Source organism: Amblyomma americanum, chromosome 2 (genome assembly GCF_052857255.1).
Source record: "Amblyomma americanum isolate KBUSLIRL-KWMA chromosome 2, ASM5285725v1, whole genome shotgun sequence".
Classification (NCBI taxonomy): Eukaryota; Metazoa; Arthropoda; class Arachnida; order Ixodida; family Ixodidae; genus Amblyomma; species Amblyomma americanum.
In genome coordinates, this window is record NC_135498.1 from 23,968,748 (window position 1) to 23,994,315 (window position 25,568).

The 25,568-nt window shown below is 48.9% G+C and overlaps 1 protein-coding gene across 3 annotated transcripts in view; it reads left to right on the forward strand.

The window, feature by feature from the left end:
- The first annotated feature begins 2,855 nt into the window (after window positions 1-2,855).
- Window positions 2,856-25,568, forward strand: part of LOC144120778 (guanine nucleotide-binding protein subunit beta-2-like) — a 31,279-nt gene continuing 8,566 nt past the window's right edge. For all 3 annotated transcript variants that reach the window (XR_013312484.1, XM_077653481.1, XM_077653479.1), the window contains exons 1-8: window positions 2,856-3,048; window positions 5,653-5,706; window positions 9,271-9,416; window positions 15,789-15,852; window positions 17,677-17,900; window positions 18,925-19,054; window positions 22,220-22,291; window positions 23,002-23,218. Coding sequence is in view for 2 of the 3 variants with exons in the window: in XM_077653481.1 (XP_077509607.1) it covers window positions 3,046-3,048; window positions 5,653-5,706; window positions 9,271-9,416; window positions 15,789-15,852; window positions 17,677-17,900; window positions 18,925-19,054; window positions 22,220-22,291; window positions 23,002-23,218 (910 nt within the window). In the remaining variant the exon portion in view is untranslated. The remainder of the gene's footprint in view (window positions 3,049-5,652; window positions 5,707-9,270; window positions 9,417-15,788; window positions 15,853-17,676; window positions 17,901-18,924; window positions 19,055-22,219; window positions 22,292-23,001; window positions 23,219-25,568) is intronic.

Below are 25,568 nucleotides of genomic sequence, written 5' to 3' on the forward strand. Positions count from 1 at the left end.
GGATAGAGGCGGAATTCTAGAGGCCCGTGTGCTGTGCGATGTCAGTGCACGTTAAAGAACCCCAGGTGGTCGAAATTCCCGGAGCCCTTCACTACGGCGTCTCGCATAGCCTGCTGAGTCGCCTTGGGACGTTAAACCCACATAAACCATAAACCAAGCCATATGGCATACTGTGCAACAAAATATATATAGAAAGTGCAATAAGACTATCGAGGACACTCGGACAAGCGCGTTACGCTGTTCAGTGTTTGGACGTTCGCTTTCAGTGAGCGTTTTTTACTTAAGAGCGTGTCGATTCATGTGGAGCTGGAAGCTGACAATCTCCGTTTGGAAAGATCCAGCTCTAGTCTTCCTCAGGTTGTCCTTGACTGTTTGAGCAACGCGCTCTACTGTCCCATTCGATGCTGGATGGTACAAGAGGGGCAATCACGCGGCCTGTTCCACTGCGTTTCAGAATGTCTAAGTACTCAGAATGTGCGAATACAGGCCCATATCATCTGGAACAATCATATCTGGTAATCGATGCTGAGCAAAATGCTATTCTCAGCTAGGGCTCCAACCATGAACTGCTTCTTCAGGAGTGTATACCACAGGAAAAACTTCTGTCCACTTCTAATACGCGCCAACTGCTGCCAAGAGGGTGCGTACCATGAACAGTCCTCCAAAATCGACATAGTTTGGATCAGGGCTTCCGTTGGAATGTCCACGCGGTTATAACAATAACCGGTCTTGGCGCCAGGTATGCAAACTAAAAAGCAAACATGTGCATGCAGCATGATGCACGTTGCTGTAAAACCCGCGAAACATGCACATCAGTCGTGTTCAGTAAAAGAACACGTGTACGTGTTTCGTGCCAGCTATTCTTTGAAAATTCTTCACGCGGTTCGGCAAGCATGGTACTTGACCGTTGTGGAGGGCGGCACGTGGTGGTGGTGGAAACATTTATTGCCAGATACCGAGGGGGGCAAACCCCCTAACATGGCACGAGGCAACCCTTAGGGGGCTGCCCTTACAGGGCAACGCGGAGGGCTATCCGCTTCAGAGCGTCGGTAATTATCCGGCGCTGGTCAGCAGCAGCGGAGCTGGCCAGGAGAGTCTCCCAGTATGACTCCGCCGTGGTGGGGGGGGGGGGGGAAGGCAGGACATGTGAGGAGGACTTGAAGGAAGTCTCCCGGTTTCCCGCAGAGCTTACAGGAAGAAAGGAATTGAGGAATTGATCGGGGTAGCGGGCATGAAGGAGAATAGGGTACGGAGCAGTTTGGGTCTGGAGTCGGCGCCAATGGGAGGCCTGGGTTACGGTTAGGGAGGGAGCAGTAAGTAGCTGGTTTAGAACTTTTTGTTGGGCTAGATGGTGCATACTGTAACAAAAGAACTGTAGCGCGACCAAGACGAACACAAGACAGAGGCACACAGGACTAGCGCTAAATTAGCGCTAGTCCTGTGTGCCTCTGTCTTGTGTTCGTCTTGGTCGCGCTACAGTTCTTTTGTTAAAGTAGCTGGTTGCAACCACTGGAGGATACTGATCCGGAGTACCCGGGTTCGAACCCGACCGCGGCGGCCGCGTTTCGATGGAGGCGAAACGTTAAAGGAGCCCGTGTGCTGTGCGATGTTAGTGCACGTTAAAGAACCCCAGGTGGTCGAAATTATGCCGGAGCCCTCCACTACGGCAGCTCTTTCTTCCTTTCTTCTCTCACTCCCACCTTTATCCCTTCCATTACGACGCGGTTCAGGTGTCCGCCGAGATGTCAGACAGATACGGCGCCATTTCCTCCCCCCCCCCCTTGAAAAAACAATTTTCTTTTTTTTTCCAGGACAGCAGACGACCATTCGTTTTGGATGGAGCCAGTGTCAAGCTGCACCTCAACTGCCTGAACTGGCGCTGCGCACCGGTTCTTTACGGAACTTTACAGGGCTGGTGCAGCGAGTGCAGGCGAACCGAACGGACCTGATGCTTCAATGTGAGATGTCGGCGAAATAACGAGTTCGTGCGAATCAATATGTCCTTGAAGCACCTCTAACTTCCGGTTCCAGAACACCGTGCTAAAGGCAGCATTATTAGGACACGTGTAGGGCTAGCCTCATTGATGAAAAATGGAAACTAGCCACGAGTAAGCAAGGACAAAGGATGGAGTTTCGGTATTTGACTTTGCATTGTTTGTCGACCCCGATCTGCACGTGCTGCCCTGATTCCACAGGATGCAAGGCCAACCCGAATCCTATATATACCATCAAAGCAGACTACCTAACCAGCAACCTGCATCAAGTTTAAGCCGATGATCACACCAATGTATGCAGCGCACAAGGCCTCTCGGCAGCGTCCTCCATTGTGCCGTAATCGTCAAAAGCAATCAGGCAGCAGAAGCCTTGTCCTTACTTTTCAAGACCTTTTGATCTTTAGGGAAGCCCTAAGTGCTCCACTGTAACCAAACCATGCTGCCTGGTTACTTTCGACAAAAAAAAAACGGTACTGACCGTACACCAGAACCATAACACTGACCCGGGCAGCCCAGTGGCCGCAGCCTTGGTCGCCTTAAGCCTGTTTGCGCCCGCGAGGTGTGTTTGTGTGTGTGTACTACGTGTCGAAGCCGATTCCCTCCCAAGGCCTCGGCAGGAAGGGGGTGGGGAAGCCCGGCCGAGGCACGGCTTTGTCCTTAATTGCATTACACGAAGGATGCGCGTGTCGCCGGGGCCCAGTGAGGCGCGTCGCGCCCAGACCACGCAACGCTGAGCACAGCTCAACGGCTTCGCCCCCCCCCAAGGTGCGCGCGGCCAAAAGGGGGGCGCGCCTCACGGGCACCCCGCAGTGTGTGCTCCTGGTGACCGTGCGTCGCACCTGACTGGGTAGCTCTCCTTCCACCCTACTGCACCTGCGCCGGTGGTGTTGTACCCCCCGTCCGAACCTGCGTCTCGGGTGTGTTGCCGAGTGCGTGCGGAAAGCGAGCGTCGAGGAGCGTCTGGCGACCAGGAACTAAACGACGACTACGACACGTGAGTCCGTGAGTGAGTGTACCCGCGTGCGTCTGGTAGAAGCGGCGACTGTCGATCATGGTGAGTGTGCCTGCTGCTATTGTCGATTGTTTCTGGGTGACGGGGGGGAAAAATAGGGGGAACGAGTGGAGCTGTTTATCGCGGCGAAAGACGCGCTGGTTGCGTGGGAAGGTGGCAATGGAGACTGGGGCTCAAAGACTTGGTGGTCTCGTATGGAGTCAGTATACAGCACTGTTTTCGAGCCAACGCAGGATCTGCATGCGTTAACTACTCACGCGGCAGCGACGACGAAACGGAAATAAAGAAATTAGTAAAAAAGAGAAGGATTGTGTTGGCAGCAGTTGTTGCCAAGGCTCTTCGAAGTCTACATGTATCAGGGCAGTCAGTTTTTGGAAAGCTGTGCACCACTGTGAAACGGAAGCAATGACAGGAGGCGAATATGGCCTACCTAGCCAAATGGGAGCAGCTAATGCTAACGCTAATGCTTTCTAAGTGAGACACGCTATACATCTTATGAAACTCTTAGACACGCAAGTGTACAGTCTGTATTCGACATAAATTGGATTTCTGGATGTTCGTTTTGCACAGGCTACGGTATTATGATAGTAGGTTGCATAAAAAGTAGCCTCTCGCGCAACTGTGAGTCTATCTGGCCCATCCTATATATATACTCATTGGCAAAACGTAGTAAGATATATCTCTTTGTTCACGACCGCCATCTGTGAGTTCTAACTTTGATTGTATTTTACTATTGTTTCCCCTGTATGCCATGTCAACCAATGACGATAAAAACTTAGCAAGTGATAACTTGCCACATTAAGCTTTTTTTCTTCCCCCTCGCTCATATGCATATGCACGTCTTTGAAAGTGTACCTGCATTCCTGAAGGTACAGCATTGACAAGGGCCGGTCTTGGTGTAGGCTGTTGCCGATGGTACAAGCGGGGTCACGGTTTTCATTGCGCCAAATCGAGGTATATTTCAGTGAACAATACCTTTTATTTCGTTTTGGTGAAAGTATACATTACTAGCGTGCATCTTCCCCCCCTTCCCCCCCCCCCCCCCCCCCCTCTCCCCCAGGTTAAGGGGCAAAGTCGCACTATTCAGTTCAGTACAGCGCTTTTCGCCGGCTATGGTTTATAATTAGTCTACGCTCAATCATATTTTGTTTTTGTGAGAAGACGAAAGAAAAGTGTGCTGTCTGATGTGCATCAGCATTGTTCATTTTTAGAGTGTTCAACAGCAGCGGTAACCTGACTGTCACAGCAGCTCCGATGGCAACTATAGCGCGTTAACTCCCTGCAGATGAGAACAAGCGGAATCTTTGATTGGGAGTTCTCACGAGATACTTTCGGCTTCTTTGGTTTTTCATCACTTTCCTCGGGTTTAATTAAGTTTAGCCTCACTATTTAGGATCCGCTTTCATCCCTCTCAGCTTTTCACTTTTCGGATATCTGGGAACTTATAGGCTTCGATTAGTTTCCGGCGAACGCTTTGGCCAGCGCACAAAAGTGACAGATAAGAATCGTTTAATGCCTGGTATCGAAAACTACTCAATTATTTGTCGTTTCCATAATCTTCACGCTTATATACTGTGCGGTTCACGCCACATGAATCAAGGTTTTACAACAGCTGCAGCGAGCAAGAAAGAGAAGCGCGATTGTTTGACAGTATCACTTAACGGAAGCTATCCTTACTGACGTACATAATTAGCTCTAATATTGTTTATGACTATTCAGTCACAGGGGAAGAGTTGATATATTCAGTTAGAAAGCTGCATAGCATCGCAAGAAAGCCCCAATAATATTATCCCTGCAACAGCAGCCTTATTCTGAGCTTTCTTATTCCTTCACCTTCTGAGCGGAGCGCACGCGCGCAAGAAAAGACAAAACAAAAAACAAACTACTAATGACCGCGGTATGAGCGCAAGCTGCTTTGAAACTCGCGCTTCTTTTAGCGCCCGTTCATTGGTCGTTGTCGCAGCGTGCCTTCAGGATTTTACGCGCCGAGTTCAAAGCGCGGAATGGCCTTCATGCCAACCTTGCGCGCCAACCTTACTCTTGTTCACTCACCTCGGAAATGGCGTCATTCGGTATTGCTCTTGACGCTTCACAATTTTCTCACGCTTTTTCGCGTATTAAGGGCAAGTGAAAAGCGAATTATATATTTCGCCGCGGCATTAATGTTAATTGAGTACCAACAGTATACTGCCTGAGGAAAGTTCTCGGGACGCGAACTAGCATAAATTATTTTCTAATCTTGTCACCGTTTTCGTGAATGAACAGTTTATGCACTCAACTCACACATGCACATGCACACACACACGAGCGCACACGATTCGCAAGTTCAATTCGCGAGATAGACGTAGTTGCCGGTGTACGAATTTCTTACTGCTTGCAAACGCGTGAAAAATGCGAAGCGTCAAGAGCAACACCAATACCGCCATTCCGAGGCAAGTGAGTAAGCTTCAGTAACGCAAGGTTAGCACCAAGGCCCTTCCTCGCTTTCAACATTGAAAGACATAAAACAGAAAACTTGAAAAGCCGCAAAACACTATGGCAGCTTGCAGATATATACAGAGGCCAGAGTTGGCTGGATTGATTAAAGCTTTTGCACACGGAGTATTCGTGTGCAAAATGCACCCTTCCTTTCTCTTTCATTTACAGGACGAAATCGAAGAGCTCAAGAGCGAGCTGCAGCTACTCAGCATCAAGATAAAGGTGAGCCGCAGTCGTAGCTCTTGAGGATTGAGTTAGTGCGTCTGAATCCTCGTCAGACCTCGCTGACAACGTCAGTGACGTCACAATAACGGAGAAATCCCATTGTTTAGAGGGATGTGACGTCACAAAATCAGGTTCGCATGTGTGAAGCCTCGGCCTGCCAACCGTGGCAGGAAGTGCATGGGAAGAGCTTAGGAACAGCAACCTGGGTCTCACAAGCCCCAACAATCACTTCCGGCCGATACGGCCGTTACACATTGCATGAGTAACTGATTGCGATTACAATTACTCGGTCTGAATTAAATGTAAAATATTACAGTGGGCAATTGCGGCCACCGAAAAGTAACTGAACATTTACAGAAAAGTAATCGATTACTGTCGCATTTCTTTCCTTCGAACTTTTATTGCCATAGCACAAATTTACTAAGACTACAATGAACTCCTGCGGCTTGCTTCATCTTTTGTTACACGTTGTTACTTTTCAAGAGTAGTTGTTTTTCGAAGGTGGTCGTCGTCGCTAGTTTTCTCACATTTGCTTGTGAATGCTTCACCAGCTACACTGAACACTCTCTCAATGTATGCGCTGGAGGGAAGGGCGGTGCTTTATAGCGTATGAACACGTTGGCACCAGGTCGCATAGTTGCGCATTGCTTCGATGCAAGTGTCCAAGTCCTCTATGAAGTCCCACGCTTCGTGCTTGATTATATCCCGATTATAACCCGAGTATAACCTGATTATAACCTGATTATAACCCGATTATACCGCGGACATGATCTCGCGCGATGCTTCTCCGCAGCCGGTCTAACGAAGGAAACATATCCCCGCGTTTGCCGTCAGGTTGGGGTTCTCAAAGTTACGTTGGTTACAACTTGTTTTTCGCGAAAAATAACTGATTACCACTAATCAGTTACAGAAACAAGTATCTTAATTACCTGACACGCTACCGTTTGAAAACAGTGATTGATGAATTACAAAATTACAAGAAAATGTAATTGATTACAAGTAATCATTACTTGTAACGCGTTACATAAAACTGTGCTGCTGGCAAAGGCATCAACAGCTTCGAACGTTATCGCATTTTAAACTCATTATGGAATTAGGCGTCCCTGTGTTTTAATTTTGATTTAAAGATGTACTCTGCCCCAGCTGCATTTGACTAAAAATGCGCCACGAGACGCTGCTCCATGTTTCTGAAGGCACAGAGAGCTGTTGCAGAGAGCATGGAGAAAGATCACCCAGAAATAACCGCTGGACTCACGGCGGCAAAATATTTTGTGCGCTCGTGACAACATCAAGACCTGAGAAATATAATTTAGTTAACGCAGGCAAGCCAAACGTTTCCCCCGGTCTGAGCACTTATCCGCTGTGGAGATTTCTTGGAGGCTTATTTTGTTCTTTCTTTCCTTTTTCTTTCCCTATAGTTCTCAGCAGCAGGAAGCTTTCGCCACGTGCAATCGCACACGCTGATATTCTCTCAGGTGAAACTGAGGTTGCGAAGTAGTTTGCACAGGTAGCCAGCTTCGAAACACGCGACTGGCATCTTTTTCTTGGTCACTGATCTCGGCACCTCGGTGCTTGGCAGCAGTGTTATGCAGAATGTGGCTTACAAGGCCGAAAATGCTGCCTTGCAGAGTTATAACCCGCCGGCCAGCATCTGTAGACGAGAGCACTCGCAATACATTACGGCTGACCGGTTCGCGATGCTCATGCGCATAATGCTGGCGGTAAAGCAGGTGGCTCTACACAAGGTGGTGGGGTATAAGTGCAGGTGTCTCTGCCCACGCGCTCCTGACTTACTATCCCGAACTCTTAGAGATCCGAACATTGCGGACAAAAAATTTCCGCTCCATTCAGCTGCTATAGCTCTCTCTCTCTCTCTCTCTCTCTCTCTCTCTCTCTCTCTCTCTCTCTCTCTCTCTCTCTCTCTCTCTCTCTCACACACGCGCGCGCGCGCGCGCGCGCACACACACACACACACACACACACACACACACACACACACACACACACACACACACACACACACACACACACACACACACACACACACACACACACACACACACACACACACACACACACACACACACACACACAAAATGCGGCTCCACCCAACTGTAGAGCCATCATACAAGAATAATCTTCGGCATCATCGGACGCATTTCCTTCTCACCACTGCCGCCTATTTATGGCACGCGTCGCTCACTCTCCCAAGAACAAACAAACAGCTTAAGTTATCCGAGAGCGAGTGTATAGTTAAATTGTAGCAAATGGGAATTGCCGGGCGACCACCGAGACTGGAAGTCTGGGATAACGGAAAATGCCCGCTCACCATCGCCAGCATAGAGAAAATCTGGAGAGCACGTAAGGAGAATGCAAGGTGGGGGGTGAAGAGGAGGACGACCATGGGAGGAGTGCAGGAGAGGAGGCAGAGAAGGAGGTCGTACGGAAGGAGGAAAAAAAAAAAAACCCCACGGCCCAGCGACTGGATCCAGAGCCACATTTGGCCGACCGTTTACACTACGGACATTTTTTTTTTTTTTTCCGGCATCGTGCTCGGGGAGGGAGCGCAGACTGAGAGACCTGGCCAGAAGTAACCACATGGAAAACAAAAGCTGGCCGAGGACGAAAGAGTACGCCGCATGGGATGGGCAGAAAATAACCGCACGAGGAGGAGCGAGAACACAGCTTTCTACACACGCGATGTCGACTTTCGGCCAGGCCAAGCTTAAAGCCACGTTTTAGATAAGGGCTGAATTAAGGGTGGTGCAGGCTATTTCAATGTGTAATGATTAAGCTAAAGCAACGTTGTTGGCAGTATTTGAGCGGAAATTTTGGGCAGGACAATGGCGCGACTACTTGACAAAGCTGATCGATGTACTACCATCTCTTGACGCTCAAGCGCGATATGCTCAATACAAAATAAAAAACGGTAGAGTTTTAACGTAGTTAAACGAGGTAGACATGCAAAAGCATATTTTAACCTGGTTGGCTCGTGGTTTTGCGTTTTCGGGTCGTCGACCAGCACTACTGGCGACGATTTTAGACTCAGGTCAGGCCCTAATCGAGACTAAGCTGATCTGATATGTTCGCGTCGCAGATGAAAGATGGAAACCCAGTCGTGGCAATATTTATTTTATTCCTTCCTGGGCTGTTCCTGCGCTAGGTTTGGCCATGATCACTCTCAAGGTCAGCCTCCCATTGGCTGCAGCTTGTGCGACGCTCCTCCGAACTAACCCGGGCTTACCCGAGTGACTCCGAGACTTCACACAAGATACTTTTTTTTATTCGAGATGTTTGCCATTAGGCATAATGAGAAAGGGAGAGAAAGTTAGAAGAAGGAGTGTAAACAAGTGACAAAGAGAAGAAGTAGATGGTGTCCTCTACATTCTTCTTCTGTTTCGTGCATCAAGCTGTGGTTTTATAGCCGAAAAAATTCATCCTTACGGGGAAAATGTCCTGGTAGATAGGCAGCGTAAATACGGACATTACAAGTGAGGCACCGCGGATGTGAACCTCACTCGGGCCACAGGCGAGTCGCTGAGCTCGCCGAGTGTCACGCAGGAAGGGCAGCAGGCCGCTGCGGACAAGACCTTCCAGGAGGTGCTCAAGGACATCGAGAAGGAGGCCAAGTTCCGGGTCAAGCTACGCCGCATCCTCAAAGGGCACATCTCCAAGGTGACATCGTGCCACTTCTGCGGGGACAGCAAGTACGTGCCGCAGTGGCACTGGGCAGCCATCTTTGTGCTACGCCCGGTGGGAGCTAACGTCGATTGAACGCGGGCTGTAGATGAATCGCAGTGGCGTTCATCGAATTAGTGTTAAGCACGACTATGCGTAATAACCCCAATATGTAAAGCATGCAAGAATATTCGCCAGTAATGCAAAGCTGGCTTCTACACAGCGCCGTATAGAGAAGCAAGATAAGGGTATACTTGATGCTGTTGCATCTTGATATATATTAGTCATGTCAGAAAAGCGACACAGGAATTCAAGTGACAAAACAAGCGATATGTAGCGAAAAATCAAAAATAAATTCCTGTAAGCGATCGACGTGAAACTCGGAAAACCAGAAAGAGGTTAACGTTAGTAAACAACAGCTTTCGAGTAAGCTCAGGGCAATGCAGAATTGTGCCGAAACTGCGGCATCACCCGTCGACAGACACGTACTTATCATACTACTGAATCAATAAGTGTTTAATGTAGGAATTTCATACCCTTCCTTAATCATCAAACAATTTTCTTCAGTCAAGCCATTCTTCTAAGTCTACTTTGTTATCCTCTTCAAGCGCAATGAATTCGTGCGCTGAAAAGTGGGTGGATAGTAAGTCTCCTGAGCATGAAGAAGGCAGCGAGGAAAGTAGAAAGTTGTCCTTTGGAGCCGCCGCGGTGGTTATGTGGTTATGGCGTTCGGCTGCTGACCCGAAAGACGCGGGTTCGATACCGCCCGCGGCGGTCGCATTTAGATGCAGGCAAAATGCTAGAATCTCGTGTCTGTGCGTTGTCAGTGGACGTTAAAGAGCCCCAGGTGGTCGAAATTATCCGGAGCCCCCCTCCCTACGACGTCTTCGCAACCTGAGTCGCTTTGGGATATTAAACCTCATAAACGAAGCAAAACCATATCGTATTGGAGAGTCACTGTATATATATATATATATATATATATATATATATATATATATATATTAAGGAAGCCAACAGTCACCGAAACCAAGGTCCATAGGGGAATGTTTCTATCTTTTTTAAATATCTAGTGCCAATCAATTAGTTTTTTTAAAGAAAATTACTTATAAAGCAGCAGAAAAAACAACCATTCCGCCGGTGGGATCCGAACCCACGACCGTAGCTCAATTGGTAAGAGCACCGGACGCGATATTCGGAGGTCGTGGGTTCGGATCCCACCGGCGGAATGGCTGTTTTTTCTGCTGCTTTATAAGTAATTATCTTCAAAAAAACTAATTGATTGGCACTAGATATTAAAAAAAAATAGAAACATTCCCCTATGCACCTTGGTTTCGGTGACTGTTGGCTTCCTTAATATGTTTGTCAAACGAGCCCCTCACTTCATTTGCCTTATATATATATATATATATATATATATATATATATATATATATATATATATATATATATATATATATATATATATATATATATATATATATATATATATATATGCTTTAGCTATACACTGTCCATGCTGAGGCGCCAATGAGGCAAACTATATATTGTGCCCAGTCAAGCACCAAATGTCCCCATATACCGACTGTAAAAGAAAGGCGACGCGAAAGCTTCTGTTTATGCGTGTTTGCGACGCTTCACGGGGAATGTGAAGGGCAAAAAAAAAAACAATGCCATCCGCGGTTAACAGGAGCAGCGCGTTCTTCTTCGTCTCCCACACAGCAGAGTAATGTTCCGCATTGCAACAAGCACCGCGTTGTTGAGCACACAGGAAGAGCGAAGCACACGTTCGCAACAACTGTATACGTGCACGTTTTCTTTCTCGCGTCGGCATCTGTACAACACTTCAGCCATGCGAGCCAAGTGCCGACAAGCACCACAGCGCAGGGTGTCCGCGGGCGGCCTGCTTTGCCCGCCGACAGCGCGGCCACCTGGCGAGCACCCGCGACGCTTGAGTACGCGCGCGCACGCCGACTCATGATGCGCGTCGCGCTCGGGCTGCGCTACGAATTGTCAACATTGCGAGATTCAGCCGGAAACTGAAAGAGCGGCGACGAAAAAAACAAAGGAATGGTTTAGTTTATGAACCCGCCGCGGTGGCTCAGTGTTTAGGGCGCTCGACTACTGATCCGGAGTTCCCGGGTTCGAACCTGACCGCGGCGGCTGCGTCTTTATGGAGGAAAAACGCTAAGGCGCCCGTGTGCTGTGCGATGTCAGTGCACGTTAAAGATCCCCGGGTGGTCGAAATTATTCCGGAGCCCTCCACTACGTCACCTCCTTCTTCCTTTCTTCTTTCACTCCCTCCTTTATCCCTTACCTTACGGCGCGGTTCAGGTGTCCAACGATGTATGAGTCAGATACTGCACCATTTCCTTTCCCCCACAAAAAAAAAAACATTATGTTTAGTTTATGAGGGTTTAACGTCCCAAAGCGACTAAGGCTATGAGGGACGCCGTAGTGAAGGGCTCCGGAAATTTCGACCACCTGGGGTTCTTTAACGTGCACTGACATCGCACAGTACACGGAAAAAAAGAAATGATAACTAAGGCTGAACAGTTGTCACTACATTAACTGCACTTTGGCGCAGCTATAATGCACATGGATCCAAAGCTGGGATGGTATAACCATGTCAGGTGTCATCATGGGGCTTCACGGATGAAGGGTGTTGGACTTCAGGCCGACCGTGGTTTTCAGTGGCGGCCGTGGGCGAAGACATTTTGCGCTAGCATTTTGCGTCTGGTACGAACTTGTGATTCGCGGAAAAGAGACGTTGCAGCATTCTCGCTGGCCATGCTTAAAGCCCAATACGCTTGATGTGGGACCTTGCGGGCGATCGCTGCGATGGGCGCGCTGGAAACTGGCCTTCAACGTTAGCTCTTGCCTATAACGAACAAAGGGGGCTTTAAAACGAAGGCGTAGTGGTGGGAGCTCTTTAATGAGGCTTTACAGCTGTCCGGCACCAGTAGCGTTTAGATAAGGCAAATCTTGCTACGCGCGGTTCAAATATGCATGGGCTTCGCTCACCACTAGGAGAGAAGGTTGACGAAGAGTGGAGTAGAAAGCACTTCATTTAGGACGCATACTAAGCAACCAGGACTTCCATGGATTGCCGTAGCAAAGCTAGCTGGTCGTCCCGTCGTTCTGATGCCAGCCAGGCACGCTAGGATGGAGGAAGAGGGTTGGGGTGGGATATGACGGCGACGGGATATAGTGGTAATCTAGAGGCAGTGCTCTGCAGGTTGGCGTATAGGGAGGGGAGCAGGACAGGTCGGTGTGGATGCCGTATAGGTGCAACCATCCATATACAGATTCGTGGGGTTAAGGAGAGTGTTGGTGTGGGATTTCCAGAGTATAGTGCGACGGGCTGCGTGTGTTATGTCGTGTCGGAGCTGCGAGTGCCTGGGTGATTACCTAGGGTATAGCTGCAGCCCGATGCGAAGTTCGCAGACAGGCTGATGAGCCAGCCCATTTCCGGCAATCCTTATTGGCCAGGGATCCATCTAAGAACAACAAAGCGTAGCGTTAGGAATGCGTCTTCAAGGTCTTCTGTCAAGTCATATGAGGGATGGTGCGGTTCTGTATGGAAGGTCGGCCGCCTTGAGAATGCTAGTTAATTGTATACGTGCAGTTTTTCGTACGAGGGAGTTGTGTTCAGATTTTTGTAGCGTGCAAGATGGGAAAGATCTCAAGGGTGATGACGTTAGGGGGAGCTCCGTACGGGACACAAGTGGGCGTGGGGGGGGTTGAGAACTGGGAGGACGGATGACATATGCGGCAGTGCCACTTGAGGTGGTGTGGGGCTTACTCTTGCGTTAGATTGAAAGCGGGACGCCAGGATGTGGAAAGGAGTACATTGACGATAATAATAATAATAATAATAATAATAATAATAATAATAATAATAATAATAATAATAATAATAATAATAATAATAATAATAATAATAATAATAATAATAATAATAATCAAAATGGCTGCATGCGTAAGATCACTGCGCTGTTTCTTATTGAAATGTAGCGCCAGTAGGTTCGCTTGACAGTATGGCCAAGCAGTGGCAGTAAATAGCGCTAGGTTTCCTACGCACACAAGCGCAAAGTTTTCTGCGGCTCGTCGGGAATGCAAAGAACGTTTTACAGCCCAGGCGCCGTGAAACTCGGACAGGACGCGGGTATCATCGCATGCTGAAGTTGCGCCGCTGTTCGTATAATTGGTCTTGGGGGAAAAGGAAATGGCGCAGCATCTGTCTCATATATCGTTGGACACCTGAACCGCGCCGTAAGGAAAGGGATAAAGGAGGGAGTGAAAGAAGAAAGGAAGAAGAGGTGCCGTAGTGGAGGGCTCCGGAATAATTTCGACCACCTGGGGATCTTTAACGTACACTGACATCGCACAGCACACGGGCGCCTTAGCGTTTTTCCGCCATAAAAACGCAGCCGCCGCGGTCGGGTTCGAACCCGGGAACTCCGGATCAGTAGTCGAGCTCCCTAACCACTGAGCCACCGCGGGGGCGCGAGCAGCGTAGCATATTGTGTTCCAGCCTGCGAAGCGAAACTGAGGCGCGTGAAGCTAAACTGAGGGCGCGCTTCGTATTGTAGCGATAGCTACTTTACGGTAGCATTTCGAGCCTTCAGCGTGGCTGCGCCGCCACGCTGCCACGTGGTTGGTCACGTGGTGCGGAGCAGCTGCCGGCGGCGCGGCCCCGTGGCTGATCACGTGGTTTGTCACGTGGTTGATCACGTGACCAAGTTCCACTCGGCCAGCTCTAGCTATTGCGTCACTCCAGGTTTAACCAGAGCTAAACCAGCGCCAATTTTATTTCCTGCTAACAGGCTGGACGACCTAGAATGAAGTGTGTTCCGGATGTGTGCGACGACCGCGAAGCAAAACTTAGTCATGTGGAAAGAAAACTTGGGTTTTCAGGAAAAGAAAGGGCACGTCGAACTGCCTCACATATCGGTGGACACTTCTCGACCGCGCCGTTGGGAGGGAGAAAGTGAAAGAGGTGCCGTAGTGGAGGGCCCCGCAATGATTTCGACTACCTGGGGATCCCGACCGCGGCGGCTGCGTTTTTATGGAGGAAAAACGCTGAAGCGCCCGTGTGCTGTGCGATGTCAGTGCACGTTAAAGATCCCCAGGTGGTCGAAATTATTCCGGAGCCCTCCACTACGGCACCTATTTCTCTCTTTCTTCTTTCACTCCCTCCTTTATCCCTTCCCTTACGGTGCGGTTCAGGTGTCCAACGATATATGAGACAGATACTGCGCTATTTCCTTTCCACCAAAAACCAATTATTATTATTATTATTATTATTATTATTATTATTATTATTATTATTATTATTATTATCTTTAACGTGCATTAAGATCGCGCAGCACACGGGCGCCTTTTGCGCTTCACCTCCATCGAAACGCGGCCGCCGCGGTCGGGATCAAACCACCACGGCGGGTTCTGTGGAAAGAGCGAAAATATCGAAGTGAAGAAGTAGTGAGGGAACCAGCTGTACCCTGCCGGTGGTCAAGATAATGGATTTTCACTCGTCCGTCAAATATTCACGGAAGGCGACTCTGACAGAGAAGCGAATAGGCTTGGGCAGGTTGGTAATTCATCGTAACGCGGGAAGCATAGCGCGGGAAGAACGAAGGACAGAACGAGACTTGTCTTTTCCTTCGCTCTTCCCGCGCTATGCTTTCCGTGTGACTCTGATGGAGAAATTTAATTTCTTTGTATCCGAGGCACACTGCTTGTGTTCTATTATAGTGCCGTACTGTGTAATTTGCAGTCACAATTTGGATCCATATATTTATTCAAGTACGCATGAAAATTCGGCGATGAAAGTAAATGTTTCCGCGCCAGTACGGCCTTCCATAAACTTTTGACTCGGGGGGGGGGGGGGGGGGGGGATGGTACGTGCCGAGGATGCTCTCAGGCAGAGCGAACTATATAAACAAAAATAATTTGTGTCCAGTATAAGCATCCTGCCACGAACTGAAAGGTACGATTTTCATTTCCCTGAGCGACCTGCTCAGTGCACCGCTCAATACCTGGAGCCGCCTCTAGGCAACGAGAAAATTCAGCCTGAATATCCGTAGTTACTATGTACCGAAAACTTTTGTGGGCGCCTGTAAGTGAAGAGAGACGTGAGAATGCAGAGGAAGCTCGAGAAAACGCTGTGCGGACGTTCATATCTGATGATTTGTCACTTGATTTTCCGTACGTTTCAAGAATACTGCCTCAGGTTCACATTCGATATCGATTTCAGCAACGTCAAAAGGATAGTTCCTGAGCTAAATAGTACACGCAATATCAGTCCTGGGACCAGCCCCACAACACTTCACTGTGCACAGTAGAATAGATACAGCATGTCGAAAGAAACGTACCTTAACCCTCAGTCGGATTTTCAGGAAAGCCGTATCCGGATCGTTGGACGGGAAGCTCATCATATGGGATGTCTTTACTGGCAACAAGGTAAGCAGAACTTCGTCACCCCCCCCCCCCCCCCCACCCCCAATAATGGAGCAGAGAAATTTTCATGCGCGACGCTGAAGAGGGTGGCGAGCGTTTCTCATGACTGGAGCAATTCCCTGCTATACACTCTAAACAGAAAGGAGTAATAAGGGAGTAAGCTGCCCCCTAGCGCACTACTCCCTTTCATGAAAGGGAGTACTGCGCTAGGGGACAGCTTACAGCCATACAGGGCGTGTGCGTGTTTAGAGTGTATAATTTCGTTGTAGATGACAATGCACGCACGATAAATGGACGTACAAATGTGTTTGTAGATAGCACCAGCCGATATATGAGGCTGGAATTGAAGATAATAATAATAATAATAATTGGTTTTGGGGGAAAGGAAATGGCGCAGTATCTGTCTCATATATCGTTGGACACGTGAACCGCGCCGTAGGGGAAGGGATAAAGGAGGTAGTGACAGAAGAAAGGAAGAAAGAGGTGTCGTAGTGGAGGGCTCCGGAATAATTTCGACCACCTGGGGATCTTTAACGTGCACTGACATCGCACAGCACACGGGCGCCTTAGCGTTTTGCCTCCATAAAAACGCGGCCGCCGCGGTCGGGTTCGAGCCCGGGAACTCCGGATCAGTAGTCGAGCGAGCGCCCTAACCACTGAGCCACCGCGGCGGGGGCGGAATTGAAGATGCACATTGGCAATTAAGTTCCTGTCGCAGACGCCGTGGACCGCGCCACAGAGGGCGGAGGGGGAAGGGAGTATAGGTGCGATCGCAGCCCTACCCACATGAGACAAATTTTAAAAGGTAAAATCGCATTGGCCCCTTTTTCGGACGGGGAGGGAGTTTGAGATATATATTGCGTAAGTAGGATCTGTTCGTGGGAAAGCTGAAGCGATTCAGCAAGCGAGGGTTATACGTGTGGCTCAAGAGCTGTCTAAACATCAGGGATGTGGCTCAAGAGCTGTCTAAACATCAGGGATGTGGCTCAAGAGCTGTCTAAACATCAGGGATTTCACTTGTTGTACAGTGGTGGCATGGTGTGTGCATGGGGTTTAACTTAGCAAGGCTGTATTCGGCAAAGCTGTGTGAAACACACCCCAGTGGAGGGCCCTAAATTGATTTTAACTCTACGGGTATGCTTTAACGTGGGCCGAAATCGCACAGCGCACGGGAGTTCTTGCATTCCGCCGAGACATCAAAATACACCGGACGCGGCTGGTATTTGATCTTCTATCCTTAAGTTCACCAGCCGAACGCCGTGGTGAACGTGTCAATCCTGACAGCATCTATCCCCATCTCTGACACTCTCTATGCCCTCATTCGTTCAACAACTTTTCAATTTCAGACGGCCTTAGATGCGTAAATATAACGCGAACAGGGACTCAATTGAAGCGAGTTCTTCGCAAAGCATTATATATCCGTGCCGGTGTTTGGACCAGAGAGCTCAGTGGTTAGGCGTTCAGCTACTGATCCGGAGTTCCCGGGTTCGGACCCGACCGCGGCGGCTGCGTTTTTATGGAGGCAAAACGCTAAGGCGCCCATGTGCTGTGCGATGTCAGTGCACGTTAAAGATCCCCAGGTGGTCGAAATTATTCCGGAGCCCTCCACTACGGCACCTCTTTCTTCCTTTCTCCTTTCACTCCATCCTTTACCCTTTCCTTACGGCGCGGTTCAGGTGTCCAACGATATATGAGACAGATACTGCGCCATTTCTTTTCCTCCCAAAACCAATTATTATTATTATTATTATTATTATTATTATTATTATTATTATTATTATTATTATTATTATTATTAATTATTCAGAGAGCTGCTCTTGGGCGCAGATGCGCGTGATCCCGCTGCGGTCCAGCTGGGTGATGGCGTGCGCTTACGACACGCAAGGCAACTACGTGGCCGTGGGCGGCATGGACAACATGTGCACCGTGTACGACCTGCGTGGCACCAGCGCCAAGGTGCGCCGCGAGCTGGCCGGCATGGACGGCTACCTGTCCAGTGTGCGCTTCCTCGGTGACTCTCAGGTCATCACCGGATCTGGAGACACGCGCATGTGAGTACTCCCCGAGAAGATGCCGCCGAAGGAACAGCAGATATCTCGACGGAAGGGCTCTGAAGTAACCGGCTGAATTTGCTCTCCTAGCCGGATACAACTCAAGAAAAAAAATTTGCTGAGATGAACCTTAATTGTTAGAGAGCGAAAGCTGCGGTGTATCGGGTAACTAGACGCGGCTTGGCGTCTGTAACGTTGAGTGCGCTCTGCACACTGGATAGGCAGCGCGCCCACCCCGCCACCCAGGCAGGTGACAGTTAGTTTGATGGTTGATAGCGAGAGTTTGGTCACCCAAAGAACGCTGCGGCCTATCCTTCCACACTCTACCGGCGAATCGAAAGGTCAAAGGTCAAGTGGTGCGACACCATGGTTGACCACATATCGTAAGGCCTACAGCCACACATGACCTCCGGTTGACCTCCAGTCAACCGGCGATGCACGGCGAAATCGGCCTTACGTATAACGTAGTGAAGCTTTAGCTTCAAAAATGGCTTTTCCCCGCGAAAGGACCGCCTTCCAGCCAATGGCGTCGGCTGATTCTCGTGAACCTGCTAGCGTGACAATGCAGGCAGGGGACTATCCCCTTTCATCTTCCACTCCCTGCATTGCCCCGCATTGACCAAAGTGCTAAAAAGTACTGGTTTGAACTTCGTCTCAATTCGGCAAGGACCACAATCCAATGGTCATGAACCTTGTTACAAGAATGGGAAAATCAGCGTTTTAACAAGGGGGTGGGGGACTAGGCAGATGAGAGCGCAGAAAAGCTGGCTGGCCATAGTATCTAAACAGATTACCATCTATCGCCGCCTGAAATGGGTCAATCGGTATTAATGAGTGGCAGCCTTGTTAAGTACGGCACATGCGCACCAAGCGAGTGACAAAGCGCAGCACTTCTCTTGTAAGCGACACCGTTAGCTCAAATCAAAGATGACACTCATTTTTCTTCAAACGGCTGCACCGATAAAAAGTGTGGTACTTGCTTCTAAACTACATAACTTTTTCCCAACCTTGCTCATGCGTGCAGTGTCCTGTGGGACTTGGAAAGAGGCCAGAAGGTGATGACATTCGATGGCCACGAGGGAGATGTCATAAGCCTGTCGCTGAACCCTGATCACACAACCTTCGTGACCGGATCCGTGGACAACACCGCTCGGGTATAATGCACACGCCTGTGGACTTGCATTCGTTGCTGTTGACAAAGCACACTGTTCGAGGAAACGCCGCGACGAATTTTCTCTTCAACCGAATCTTAGGGATGTCCTCTGCTACTTTTTTTCATAATATTGGAGTAATTACTCACTCGGGACCAGGGCGAATTTTTCTTTAACTGCGAAGTTTCTGAGAAAGCTGTGTAGCTTTCATTTGTAGCAGTACGGCTGCGCTTGGGTAGATGCCAGTGCGTAATTACTCCCTTATTACAAATTTACTCCGCCTTGGGTGTTCCCCTATACATTTGACCAACTCTGCTACTTTTTATGTTTCAATATTTACTGGACCCTCTTTAACAAATGCTTACGGTTACTGTCAACGAATAAACCGATCAGCCAACTGATTGCAGGATATTCAGCCTCACGCGAAAAAAAAATACTATCGAAAACATGGTGTAGGCTTCATTTATATGCAATGCTATGACGGCTGGATCAACACACGATACCTATATTCCTTTAGATATCAGTATCGATCTCTGCACTGAACTGCTTCCGCGCGAGTCAAAAAAGAAAAAAAAAAGGACGGCCTCTAGGGGGCGCTCAAAAAGATTACAGGCACTGATCAAGTGTGATATCAGACAGCAATGTAAAGCGGTGGCCTTTACAGCAAAAGTGCCTCGCGCAGCTAAGGAACTGTGGGGCGCGCAGTTTCTGCGGCCAGAATCAATAAACGTCCGACATGCAAGGAAATGCTCGTTTTAAACTGGCTGACACCTCGATTACTGCTGCTTTGGTTCCGTGATGAGCCGGAAAAATAAGGCAGGTGGGTAAAGAACCGACCTTATTTACGAAGATATCTGTGGATCAGACTCAACAGATGTTCGCAGAAGACACCCTGTCCATTTAACAGCCTGTACCGGAGGCTATACTCGATACAACGTAATTAATTCTCCAGTGAAGCTCCGCCCATACTCAGGGACATGTACCACACAGAATTCCTCCGCGAGAAAAAACGTAGCCTATTTTGAGAGCTTTTCTTGTGACCTATAGGGTAAAAACCACCAGGGTAAAAATATAGTTAAATAATTCTGGTGCCTCTGGCTTGTTGGATATAGTCAAACATTGTGAGGATTTTAATAGGCAAATTAAATACGTTTCCCCCATTTAATCACGGCTGACTCAGTTCAAAACCGCCCGGACCTCACCTCGTGAACGCGCACGCTACCGAGCGCACGCCGACGACGGTGGGACTTGCTCTGGGGGAACAAAGGAACGACACACTTGCTGACGCAAACAGGCATTTATTGCTACAGCAACAATAACGACAGATAGCAACAAAACACGCTGAGGAATCGAGATCGTCCGACTCACCAGCAAGGTTACGAGCGAATAATCGCCCACGCTAGGGCAAGGGATACTCCAGGTGGCGCGCCCCGCACCGAGGCGAAGCCGTTGCTGCAGGGTGCATCGCGGGAAAGCCAAGAAAGGGGACAGCGGGGCAGTACCCACAACATTAAAAAGTTGTTTTCATTTACAGTTGTGATTGATCAGCGAAATATTACAGGATTTCGTGAGCGTTGGCTCATTATTACCAAGTGCTGTTTTTTTTTAAGTTGTATCATACTGCAGATTGAATTGACGTGAGCTAATACAGGTGCCCCACCTAAATGTAACCAAGCTTTTAAAAAACACGAAGTGTCCTAGCTCGGTGAAAGCAATTGAGGTTTGTTCAGTGTCGCGTGGCCTAGTCTGCAGTATCTTTTTCGTTCTTCAAAGTTAATTACTTAGTTAAGCCTAATTAGCTAACTTTTTTAATCATTGATTTGAAGAACAAAGTTTCAACACAGAAGTTGTAGATCGCTCTGATAAACAGATGACTGAAACTTTTGCACCAAGGTACCGCATACGTTAATTTATTTATCGGCCTTAAAGCCATCACTTGCACACACAAAAAATTCCCGAGACATGTCTCAGAAAACAAAATCTGCTTTTTTTCTCGAGTGCTCTCCCCGATGAGGTTGTGCGTGGGCACTGCGGCAGAGATGTGAGCCAGCAGCTGGTCACGTGATAGCTTTTTTGAAGGCCAATAAATAAAGTCACGTAAATTATACCGTGATGGAAACAGCGATGCTAGCTGTTTTCGAAACAGTCTACAACACTTATATTGAAACTTTGTTCCTCAAACCAATAATTAAAAAGTTAGCTAATCAAGCTTAGTACCCCCTTCGCCAAAAATAACCAAGCAACAGGTTTTTGCTGCTCAGTTATATAACGGAGTCTTTACGGCACCCCTAAAGACCTAAAGGTGTCAGAACGTGAGGACAAGGATTCACCTTTACACAGATGCAGAGCTTAAGGGCTGCCATAATTGCTCCGCTACGCGGCTAAGAAACAAACCACCGTTGCCCGGTTACTTTTGGTAAAGACGGTATGTGTGGGGAACTCGTTTCTGGTAGTAGATAAAGACATACTCTATGTCTATTCCTCCCAGGCAGTGTTGTAGGAAAGTGCAGTTTCTGTGTATAAGAGTGAAATTTTGCTCCCTCGATGGGCGATTCGGATCTCTGATAGGCTAGAAAGAATTGTCTCGTACCACGAAATTGCCGCCCACTTAAGAAACAGTGAACTTAAATTCCTTCCCTCACACCTCGCTCAATAAAACGCAAGTAGTAGTCTGAATGCAGTTGCAAACAGGAACCTTTACTAATCCGTACATTTATTCCAAATTTGCCCCGGTCGAATTCAGACCGGACTGCGTTAAGTGCGGGGCACCCAAAGCCATTCTCAATCACATTCTTTTTTTAATGCCCCGCGGACAAATCCCCGAGCATTTGCGACCCTCCAGCCTAAAGCAGTGGAAGCGTGTCCAGCTCGGACCAGGAGCTACAACTCCGTGCGACGGGCAGGACCGAAGACATCGCTGCAAGGCTGTCTCGAAGACAGCCCACCGTGAATTTTAATCCAAAATCCCGTGATTCCCTTCCTCACACTTTCCGATGAACAAAGTTGTTATACTGCTGCGAATGAAGCTTAACTAATGACCTTTCAAGAATAAAACATAATGCAGCCTAGGCCACGCGACTCTCTCTCTCTCTCTGTGTGCATGTGTGCGTGTTAAATTGTTTATCTTGCGTGTCCTGGCAGTAACGAGTTGCTTTCTTGCATGTGCAGCTCTGGGACATCCGCGAAAAGCACTGCCGCCAGACGTTTCGCGAACATGAAGGGGACGTGAGCTCAGTCTGCGTAAGTATGCAGCATACGGTGCGCGCTGGCTCCTTTGACTAAAGCGCCTGGAGAGGTCACAGTTCTGTTGCTTAAAATCAGTAGAGGTTCACTTTAATGCGAGTCACCAGATGGCATCAGCCACGTCCTGCCCTAGCCTGGCGACGGCCATGGGTTCGAACCCCGGCCCAGTCAAGTTCAGCTACAATAGTTTGAGGAAGTTGTGCAGGTTTTCTCTGGGGTCTTGTGACTGCTTTGTGAAACCATGATTTCGTCATTTTTTCCGAACGTAACCTTTAAGAATGTAGGTCGGACGTACCTTTGGGTCACTTCACAACGTCCTTCGTCTAACCATGGTCTATAGGCCGCCGCGATCGCTCAGTGGTTATGGCGCTCGGCTGCTGACCCGAAAGGTGCGGATTCAATCCCGGCCGCGGCGGTCGAATTTCGATGGAGGCGAAATTCTAGAGGCCCGTGTACTGCGCGATGTCAGTGCACGTAAAAGAACCACAGGTGGTCGAAATTTCCCGAGCCCTCCACTGCGGCGTCCCTCATCGCCTGAGTCGCTTTGGGACGTCAAACCCCCATAAACCAAACCGTAACCGTGGTCTGAGGGACATATAGGAAGTAGGCTCTGGCATTCCGTCCCCAAGGCAGTTAATTCTGCAAACAACAACGCGTCATGTTCAGTTGTCGTCCGTCCATGGGCATAACTACGAAGTCCTCCACAGTTCCACAACGGCGGCAGTATGTTTGCGACGGCGTCCGAGGACAAGTCGTGCCGGCTGTTCGACGTGCGCAGCGACCAGCAGGTGTGCCGCTACCAGAATCCGCGGGAGTCCACCGCCTTCACCAGCTGCGGGCTGTCGCTCTCTGGCAGGCTCCTGTTCGCTGGCGCCGATGACAACGACGTCCACGTCTGGGACACCCTATCCACACGCAGAGTCGGTGAGTCTCGGGTTTAATTGCTCCAAGACCGGCAGTTGATGAATGCTGTGCACCTTCTTCGCCCTACAGGACAGTCTTACGTATGGAATTTTTTTCGGCCATAAGTACGTCATTTGCAACACAAACGCATTTTCAAGACGTTAAGAAATTTGTTTGTTCGGGGGGAAAGGAAATGGCGCAGTATGTCTCACATATCGGCGGACACCTGAACCACGTCGCAAGGGAAGGGATAAAGGAAGGGCTGAGAGAAGAAAGGAAGAAAGAGGTGCCGTAGAGGAGGGCTCCGGAATAATTTTGAACACCTCGGACGCTGAGGCAACAAATTTTTCGCGCGTTTTCTAGTGATGCATAAGCTTTTGGCAAACGCAGGTCACAACCTGTGATCGTTAAGTACTCCATAATAGAATTTATTCTCTCAAGCTGTTCACAGGTTTCAGCAGTCCAACGATCGCTAGCTGTGAAGTCAAACTGCGATATAACCGCTGCATCGCTTTCTAATTCACAACAATGCTCAAGGCAATCTGCCCCCCCCCCCCCCCCCCTCAGAAAGAAAAAACGCGATTATTGAAATGCGGCCGGGATTCCTGCGTTTCGCCTCCATCGAAAACCGGCCGCGTTTCGATGGAGGCGAAACGCAGAAGGCGCCCGTGTGCTGTGCAGTGTCAGTGCACGTTAAAGATCACCAGGTGGCCGAAATTATTCCGGAGCTCTCCACTATTGCCCCACCTCTTTCTTCTTTCACTCCCAGCTTGCTCTCTTCCCTTACGGCGCGGTTCGGGTGCCCACCGAGATGCGCATGAAGGAAGAGGCTCTCGCTATCGGTGCAGTGAACTAGAATAGGGTACCATTGGAGATGCACGGCAAAAAAGTTTGCCGGAAGTCACGAGCTTTCGCGAGGACTACTGGGAGTATTTGGCTGACGGCGCAGTCAATAGTAATGCTGGCCGCAGCGGTCGTCTGCTGCGCATGCGTGCCGAGACGGCGGTCAAGTAATGGAGGGAGGTGGGAGGGGGCAGAGGGCAGCCGACTTTAAAAAAAATGTGACATAACCGCCTTTATCTTTTCTTCCTCCATGGAGATGAGACAGTCCGTTTTTTTCCTTTCCTCGAAAAACAATTTTCATGAGAAGAAATCGTTACAAATTATCTGTAGCGCTTGTAGACAAATACCACGTGGCGACCCATGTACACTTTCTCATGCATAATTACAAAGAAACCTCGTAGCCAGAACTTGGTGTTCATACTCCATTAGGGCACTCAAAGAAGCTGGCCAGAGTTTTCGCCCATTATTTTACTTAGCCCCGCATACTTCTGTCGAAAAATGCTGAGGGCATGCTTACGTGGAGAATTGCGAAAGTATGTTTTGAGGAAAGGACGCAATAGATCTCGATATCTCGGAGGTGGTGAAAAACGTTTGTAAAGTTCAGAAAAGAGTTTGGGAGTCATAAGACCCCGCTACATGGTCGGTGTCCTTAGTCCAGGTCACCGCAAGAAGAGGCCCGCCTCGCGCCCGCTTTACTAGAGCCCTTTGGGACTCGTGTGCAGCAGTTGAGGAGAGCAGTCTCCCGTGCCTATCGAGTAGGGGTAGGGCGAAGGTGAGGATTGCGAGTACACGCCCATGCCATATGAAATACATCGCAGATCTCTCCACAGTGCGGGTAACGCCCATCTAAGTCCGGATCAAAGTTTAACTACGGCAGGACAGAGAAGAGTTCCTGTCTGTAGGCGCTGCAGAGTTCGCTCCTCTGCCTTACCCAGACCCTTGGCAGGGGCCGGGTAGAGGCGGTGGCTGTCGCAGTAATGGATTAAAATTTCTCTGAACCGCGCCTTAAAACATGCAACTGAAGGTGCATATGCCACCGGTTTGAGCCCGTCGCAAGCTAGCCTCCAAACTTGACTAAAACAAGCAAGCTATATGCAGAGAAATGCTGACATCACCCAGAATGATATTCCTCGGTTCAAGGCCATATGAAACACTCCGAACAAGCTACGGAAGGCAGTAGTAAAGCTTTTGCTTTAAAAGGTTTCCCCCTAAATTACATACTAGTTTCAGTCAAAAGGAGAAGTTCCCCAAAATAATTGTTACATGGTTTCACTAAGCTTATTTTGCCGGTGGAACTTGACTGGTTAACACCACTGCCAAACAGCCAGAGTGGTTGGCAGCAATTCCGGGAGCCACATCGTGTAGCAGCAGCACTGGATGGGCAGAGTTCCCCAAGACATTTGCCACCGTGGGTCGCGTGACAGAAAGCCTCAAAATAGCACGTATCTCACAGTTCACAATTCTAGTCCGCCTGAACATCAATGCGCCGATACAAGCAAGGCGTGCATTTGCAGGGGGAAGGTCACGG